General features: G+C 37.6%; 1 protein-coding gene across 1 annotated transcript; it reads left to right on the top strand.

Moving 5' to 3' along the window:
- The first annotated feature begins 914 nt into the window (after positions 1 to 914).
- LOC131601350 (receptor-like protein 7) lies at positions 915 to 8,810 on the top strand. Its single transcript, XM_058873132.1, has 2 exons — positions 915 to 2,716; positions 7,707 to 8,810. The coding sequence occupies exons 1-2, from the start codon at positions 989 to 991 to the stop codon at positions 8,676 to 8,678; spliced, it is 2,700 nt and encodes an 899-aa protein (XP_058729115.1). The 5' UTR covers positions 915 to 988; the 3' UTR covers positions 8,679 to 8,810.
- The last annotated feature ends 447 nt before the right edge of the window (positions 8,811 to 9,257 follow it).

The raw sequence follows: 9,257 nt of genomic DNA on the forward strand, positions 1-9,257 counted from the left end.
TCAGACTTTTATGGAGTCTCAGTGTAAACAGGTTGGAGGAAAATAATGATTCTTTTCGCTTTGCACTGGGCTAAAATGAGAATTTTTACTAGAGTATTGAAGCACTAGTGGGATTAAATCAAGGTTAGTGTAAAGTCATCAAGGTTATACGGAGGACAACATTTAATTATTTACTTTTATCTTTCTCATGGTTCATATAGAGATTTGATGTCTCCTTGTTCAAAGTCGATTATGCCAGACATGTGGTCTAAAAAGTGGTTCTCAAAATAAAATCTTATTTGACACAACTTCTCTAGTTCCACTAATATGGTTGGAGCGCCTCAAGCCATTCTAAAGCTCTCCCTTTGTTACTCTTGCAAATCTCTCTATTTATAAATCATATTGCAAATCTTTCTCCCCCGTATTATGCATAAACTAAACATAATAATTTCAAATCATTAACTTAGAAAAATATGCTCCAATGATTATTTTCGGACCATAAAATCCTATCTTCTACCCCAAATGAAACGGTTGTCATTTATAAATAGGAAGAAAGCAATTTTGAGAACAAAACATTGAATCATTTAATTATAGCTTGACTTTATAGTTGCATAATTTTCAATCTCACAAAATGACCCTACATTGTGTTAGAAATACTCTTGCAAAATTCCATTAGAATTATTACTTATAGATTTCCAAGTCTTCCTTGAGAGTTCTGTACGTATCTTGCTATAATCATTAACGAGAAAATAATTTGTTATAATCATTACATTTGAAATCAACATTACTTGTCTAAGTTATAACACTTCAATTTTTAGGGCCCTTTACACAATACAATTTTTATCATTATTTGTCTTTATGAGTTGTATCATAAAATCAAATACTATAAAACTAAAACGTGTTACATAATGCTCTTTTTCCACGAAATTTCTCTTCATGCTTTTGCAGCATCCAACAACATCTATATGACCATCAATTCTCACATAACTAAGAGCAAGTAAAAATAACAATGAAAACTACATTACTTTCATTCCTTTTGTGCTACTTCTTCATATATCATACTCTTGTTGTCTCTGCCAAATGTCTCCAAGATCAACAATCATTGTTACTCCAATTCAAAAACAATCTCACATTTGATTCTCAAAGTTCCACCAAACTAAAATTGTGGAATGAAAACACTGCATGTTGTAATTGGAGTGGTGTAACCTGTAACAATGAGGGACATGTTATTGGCCTTGATTTGAGTTATGAATCAATCTCTGGTGGATTTGATAATGTCGGTAGTCTTTTTAGTCTCCAATATCTCCAAAAACTGAATTTGTCTTATAACAATTTCAATTCTCCCATTCCTATGGAGATTTCAAAGCTTACAAGGTTAGTTTCTCTTGATCTCTCTTCTTATGATAGCTATTCAAAAGAACAAGCGTCGACAATTTACAACCGGAATCTACCAACATTTCTCCAAAATCTGACCAGTCTTAAACAGCTGTATCTAGATGGTATAAATATATCATCTATGGGAAAGGAATGGGGAAATGCATTGTTGTCGTTGCGTGACATACAAGAGTTGAGTATGTCTTACTGTGGTCTATCAGGACCCCTTGATTCTTCCCTCACAAAACTAGTGAACCTATCTATCATTGTTCTTGATTGGAACAATTTTTCATCCTCTGTTCCAGAAACATTTGCTAATTTTAAAAATCTGACAACCCTCAGTCTTTCAAGTTGTGGATTGATCGGTACATTTCCACAAAAAATCTTTCAAATTGAAACACTTTCTATTATTGACTTATCATTCAACTACGATCTCCATGGTTTATTTCTCAACTCATTGTCAAACCTCACACACCTTACCTCCCTAGGCCTTTCTCATAATAATTTAAGTGGCGAATTTCCTTCATCCCTTTTTACACTCCCGTCATTAGAGTTGATTGATCTTTCCTTTAACAGGTTGAATGGGTCACTAGAGCTGGATAAGTTTTTGAAGCTTAAAAATTTAACCACACTAGACCTTTCTTACAATAACATATCAATCGATGTAAATGTTGCAGATGTTGATTTGTCTTTAATTCCCAAATTTAGATATTTAAGTTTGGCATCTTGCAACTTGAAATTATTCCCTAGTTTCTTAATAAATCAATCAACAATGTTCTCCCTAGACCTTTCAAATAATCAAATTCAAGGAAAAATACCAAATTGGATATGGAAATTACAAGATCTTATATCACTTAATATTTCTCACAATTTTCTCTCTAGTTTTGATGGATCGCTGCAAAATCTTACTTCCGTCTTGAAAATTCTTGACCTTCATAACAACAAACTGCAGGGGACAATACCTTCTTTTCCTAAACATCCTTTATATTTGGACTACTCAAACAATAATTTTTCAGTTGTCCCACAATATATTGTTAGTAGCATATCATCTATGGGATTTCTATCTTTTTCTAACAATAATATACATGGGCGCATCCCTGATTACTTATGCAATGCTTCACAACTTCAATTTCTTGATATTTCCTTCAACAACTTTTTTGGAACAATTCCTCCATGTTTAATCACAATGAATTTCCTAAAGGCATTAAGTATGAGGAATAACGTTCTCACTGGCCCCATACCAGATATATTTCCAAATTCTTGTGCTATAACTAGATTGAACTTCCATGGAAATCAATTGCATGGGCCAATTCCTAGGTCTCTATCCCGCTGCTCATCATTAGAAGTATTGGACATTGGATCTGTTGTGAAAAACGATACCAATAACAAAGTATAATAGGGAATTATAGGGGAGAAGAAGAACACAATAATTGGTTATAACCGTTATTCTTTTACTTTCTCTTAAAACAAGATTACAAGTTTACAAGAATAACAAATAACCTCTCTCACCCTAAATTAGGATTTGCAGCTTAGCAATGATGAGAGACTAGTATGCTATTTATAATAAAACCTAACATACTAACTAATGGGCTTTTTCAGCAAGGCCCATTACACAAGCCAACTTAATAAACAAGCTAACTTAACAAATTAGGGTTTAAACACTAAAACCTAATTTAACATGCTAACAACCCTAGCATCTTCGACATCTGCATGCTAGACCCATCTTCGACTACAGCATACACACTTCGACACCAGCATGTGAACAATCCTTCGACTTCATGCTTAACTCTGTCGAACTGTCGAACCAAGAAGCTACCCTTCGACAATACTAGAGTTCGATCCAATATCTCACAAATCTCCACCTTGGACCTAACTCTACAACGTCAAGGAACAAACTAGCTTTCTTCATGCAGCTTTATCAACTGCATACAGTGGAAAAACTTGCAACTCGGCAATGTCTTGGTGATCATATCAGCAGCATTGTCTTCAGTCGAAACCTTCAGCACTTGGACTTCTCCACGCTCGATTACTCCTCTGACGAAATGCAGCCTCACATCAATGTGCTTAGTTCGCTCATGATAGGCTGAATTCTTCGACAGGTGTATTGCACTTTGACTATCACATTTAACAGTGATACCTCGACCTTGAAGTTTTAGCTCCTTTGCAAAACCTTCAAGCCACAATGCTTCTTTCACAGCTTCAGTTAGGGCAATATACTCCGCTTCAGTGGTTGATAGAGCAACAACCTTCTGAAGTGTTGCTTTCCAACTAATTGCAGTGCCAAACATAGTGAAAACATATCCAGAAATAGATTTTCTGGAATCCATACAACCTGCATAATCAGAGTCGACATATCCTTCTATTACTGCTTTACTATCTTCACCCAAGGCTCCACCATAAATTAGAACTCTGTTCAGAGATCCATTTATGTACCTTAAAATCCACTTCAATGCTTGCCAGTGAGCCTTTCCAGGATTCGCCATGTACCTGCTTACAAGACTTACTGCGTATGCTATGTCGGGTCTAGTACAGACCATAGCATACATCAAAGAACCGACTATATTAGCATATGGGATGCTATTCATATAGGCTCTTTCGACATCAGTACTGGGACACTGATCAATACTCAGCTTGAATTGAGGGTTTGTTGGAGTCACAACTGGCTTCGAATTTGACATACCAAACTTTTCAAGAATCTTCCGTAGATATGCCTCTTGAGATAGGCATAACTTCGACTTCTTTCTATCTCTTCGAATGTCAATTCCAAGAATCCTGGAAGCAGCTCCCAGATCCTTCATATCGAACTCCTTATTGAGTTCAGCCTTCACCCTCGTCACATCTTCAACATTGTTGCTTGCTATGAGAATATCATCCACATAAAGCAACAAAATAACAAATGAATTACCAGGTCGAAATCTGAAGTAAACGCAGTGGTCGAACTGACTTCTAATGAAACTTATGCGTGCCATGAACTTGTCGAATCTCCTATTCCACTGTCGAGGAGATTGTTTCAGCCCATACAAAGATCTCTTTAACTTGCACACATAATCTTCTTTCCCCTTTTCGACATACCCTTCAGGTTGCCTCATCAGGATCGTTTCATCTAAATCACCATACAAGAACGCAGTCTTCACATCCATCTGTTCCAGTTCAAGATCGAACTGTGCCACCATGGCAAGCAACATTCGAATGGACCTATGCTTCACAACAGGAGAAAACACATCATTGAAGTCGACACCTTCTTTCTGAGTGAAACCCCTTGCAACTAACCTTGCCTTGTATCTTTTCGACGTCACTCCTTCAATTCCTTCCTTAACTTTGAAAATCCATTTACAGCTAACTAACCTTGCCCCAACAGGTTTCTTGATCAGTTCCCAAGTATGATTATCATGAAGAGATTTCATCTCATCATCCATGGCCTTCAGCCATTCAGTCTTATTTCGACTCCTCATAACTTCCTTATAGTCTCTAGGTTCTTCGTCTAGAACCTCACTTGCAGAGATTAAGGCATAAGCTATAAGATCTGCATATCCAAGTCTCTGAGGTGGCTTGATGACTCTTCTCGACCTATCTCTCGACAATAGGTAGTCATCGTCAGTTTCCTCAACTTCAGCATCTTCTGCTTCTTCTTCGACTTCATCTGGGATATGCAATTCAGCATCAACATGCTCCACCTCAACAGGAATTTCTACCTGTTCCAGCTCTTCGTCAGATGTTTCTGTACTTCGACCAACATCATCAGTTTTCTTAAAAGCCATTTCAGCTTCATTGAAAACTACATCTCGACTGGTGATACACCTCCTGTGACCTGGCTCTAGGCACCATAGCCTATAAGCTTTGACTCCTTCAGGGTATCCCATGAACATGCATTTCAGAGCTCTAGGTTCGACCTTGTCTTGCCTAATGTGAGCATAGGCTACGCAGCCAAATACTCTCAGTTTGTCGAGATCTGGTGGATGTCCCGACCAAACTTCTTCAGGTGTCTTCATATCTAACGCTGTCGAAGGACATCTGTTTATCAGATATGTTGCTGTCGAAACAGCCTCAGCCCAGAACACCTTTGTTAACCCCGCACTAGTCAACATGCATTTGACTCTCTCCAAAATAGTTCGATTAAACCTTTCAGCCAAACCATTTTGCTGTGGAGTACCTGCAGTAGTTCTATGCCTTGCAATACCAGAGGCAGCACAAAAACTGTCGAATGCCTCATTGCAAAATTCAAGGCCATTGTCGGTTCTCAACCTCTTGACCTTTCTGCCAGTCTGATTTTCAACCAGAGTCTTCCAACTTTTGAAATTCTCAAAAGTTTCATCCTTAGTCTTCTGGATGAATACCCATAATTTTCTGGAATAATCATCTACTATGGATAGAAAATACCTTGCTCCTGAATGTGATGGACACCTTGCAGGCCCCCAAAGATCAGCATGGATGTAATCAAGGGATCCATGTGTTCTTTGTTTGCCTTTGTTGAACTTCACTCTGCAAGATTTTCCAAGTACACAGGGTTCACAAAACTTCAGCTTTTAGACTTTGTCTCCACCAAGCAGATTTTGTTTCCCTAATTCGACCAGACCCCTTTCACTGACATGGCCCAATCTCATGTGCCAGATTTCTGTTTTCGACAAAGGTTTCGTGGATGCAACATTTGTCGAACCACTTACAACTTCAGCCTCAAGGGTATACAAGCCTTGTTTCTTCACGCCTCTCAAGACTTCCTTCGAACCCTTCATGACTCTTAGGATACTTTTCTCTCCTTGGAAAACATATCCTTTCTTGTCGAATTCACCAAGAGAAAGCAGATTTCTCTTCAAATCAGGAACATACCTGACTTCAGTCAACAACCTTATTGACTCATCATGGAGCTTGAATCTCACAGATCCAACACCTGCAATCTTGCAAGCCTTGTTGTTTCCCAGCAATACTGATCCACCATCTTGATCACATAATTCCTCGAACAAGTCTTTGTTTGGAGTCATGTGCCAAGTGCAACCTGAATCCATAATCCACTCCTTCTTAGAGTCACTGCTTGAAACCACAAGAACATCAGATGATTCGAAATCATCTTGAACAATGGCAGCGTTGCCATTATCCTTACCTCCATGATATTTCAAGCGTTCAGGGCACACCTTTCTTGTGTGACCCTCCTTCTTACAATGGTAGCATCGAATGCCAGATGCTTCGCCACTGTAAGTCTTCGACTGGCTTTTGCCTTTCTTCTTGTCGAACTTACCATCCTTTCGTAAGAGTTTTCCTTTAACGGCCAAACCTTCGCCAACAGTCGAAGGTTTATGCTCCTTTCGTTCATTCAAGTCCTTAGAGTACAAGGCTGATTGAACTTCTTCAAACGTCAGGGACTCCCTTCCATACAAGAGAGTTTCTTTGAAGTGAGCATGTGATCGAGGCAAAGAACACAATAGTAACAGCGCTTGATCTTCATCATCGATCTTCACATCAATATTTTCAAGATCAAGAATCAGCTTGTTGAACATATCCAACTGCTCAGCCAATACTTTGTCTTCAATCATCTTGAATGAATACAAAGCTTGCTTCAGGTAGAGTCGATTTACCAGCGATTTGGTCATATACAAACTTTCAAGTTTCACCCATAACCCTGATGCCGTCGTCTCCTTTGATACCTGCCGGAGAACCTTATCACCAAGGCTCAACAAAATTGCGCTGTGTGCTTTCTCGATCATATTTGTCTTCTCCGCTGCCGTCAATTCTGCATTCATGGCTGCCTCTCCCTTCAACGCTTCCAAACAACCCTGTTGAACCAGTAGGGCTTTCATCTTCAAGCGCCACAGACCGAAATCATTCACTCCGGTGAACTTTTCAATCTCATACTTTGTTGAAGGCATCTTCTCCACGCTCACCGCACCAATTTGTTGTGAAAAACGATACCAATAACAAAGTATAATAGGGAATTATAGGGGAGAAGAAGAACACAATAATTGGTTATAACCGTTATTCTTTTACTTTCTCTTAAAACAAGATTACAAGTTTACAAGAATAACAAATAACCTCTCTCACCCTAAATTAGGATTTGCAGCTTAGCAATGATGAGAGACTAGTATGCTATTTATAATAAAACCTAACATACTAACTAATGGGCTTTTTCAGCAAGGCCCATTACACAAGCCAACTTAATAAACAAGCTAACTTAACAAATTAGGGTTTAAACACTAAAACCTAATTTAACATGCTAACAACCCTAGCATCTTCGACATCTGCATGCTAGACCCATCTTCGACTACAGCATACACACTTCGACACCAGCATGTGAACAATCCTTCGACTTCATGCTTAACTCTGTCGAACTGTCGAACCAAGAAGCTACCCTTCGACAATACTAGAGTTCGATCCAATATCTCACAGGATCAAATCAAATTATTGACTTTTTTCCTTGCTTCTTAAATAGCATACCAACACTTAGTGTCTTGGTTTTGCGGGACAACAAATTCCATGGTTCTATAGAATATTCCCAATCTGTAGAAAATAAGCCTTGGAAAATGATTCAGATTATGGACATTGCTTTCAACAATTTCAATGGAAAACTAGCTGAAAAGTATTTCAAAACATGGGAAAGAATGATGCATGATGATGATGATGATGCATCAAACTTCATCTTTGTGCCGTGGTTGTACATAAAATCATATTATAGTTTTAGTATTACAGTTACATGTAAAGGCCAAAAGCTGGAGTTGGTAAAAATTCGAAAATTTTACAAAGTCATTGATTTCTCATCCAATTTTTTTGAAGGACCAATACCTCTGTCGTTGATGGATTTCAAAGAACTTTATACTTTGAATTTTTCAAACAATGGTCTTACAGGTGAGATCCCATCTTCAATAGGGAATATGAAACAGTTAGAGTCATTGGACTTCTCAAATAACTCCTTGGATGGTGAAATTCCTGCGCAACTAGCAAGTTTGTCTTTCCTTTCTGATTTGAACATTTCCTTGAATCATTTGGTGGGAAAGATCCCAACAGGTACTCAACTTCAATCATTTCCAGCTTCTTCCTTTGAAGGAAATGATGAACTATATGGCCCTCCGTTGATTGAAAAGCAAGATGGTGAGAGGAAGGACTTGCATCCACAACCAACATGTGAAAGCATAGTTTGTTCAATAGAATGGAACTTTTTAAGTGTAGAATTGGGATTTGTTTTTGGACTTGGAATGATTATCGGCCCAATCATGTTTTGGAAGAAATGGAGGGTAGGTTATTGGAAACTTGCTGACAGAATTCTCTGCAAAATATTTCCTTGGATGCATCTCGAATATGCAACTAACAGAGGAAAAACTTACTTAGTTTTAAGGTGGTAGTGGCGTTAGGATCTAATATGTGTGCTAATTAGTATAATACTACTTTATATTTCTACTGTGTCGTTCTTTCTATGTAATAATATATCACATGCTATTGATATTCCCATAAAGTAATGGAAGCATTTAGTATCACCTTAAACTGTTCAGAAGAAGATACCTCATATATTGACTGAAAATCCAATCAGAAGAATAGTTTCTGTAAACTATTCTACAGTCTTTGTTGAGATCTGAGCAATGTGATCTTGAAATCAATGTGTATTCTGTTTATGCATTATATCCATTACTTGCTTACTACCACAGTGTCGCATTTCTGCATAATACTCATTTTGGGTTTTGCAATTCTGGTTTGAAGCAAATATCCTGCCATTGATTTGGATGCAACACATTTGAGGGACTAATACCTTAAATGCTTAGACAGATAAATGATGTCTACATACTTCTAGCAAAATATTTTGTCAAGATAAATGCCATCATCTTTTGAAAATATTAAAATTTTTAATCATTAGACATGATCTATAAAAGTACTCATTTTTACTTTTAGCATTTCCATGCAACTCTCACAAAGGATCATAAAGTGTA

The sequence above is a fragment of the Vicia villosa genome, linkage group LG5 (assembly GCF_029867415.1).
Source record: "Vicia villosa cultivar HV-30 ecotype Madison, WI linkage group LG5, Vvil1.0, whole genome shotgun sequence".
NCBI classification, from domain to species: Eukaryota; Viridiplantae; Streptophyta; class Magnoliopsida; order Fabales; family Fabaceae; genus Vicia; species Vicia villosa.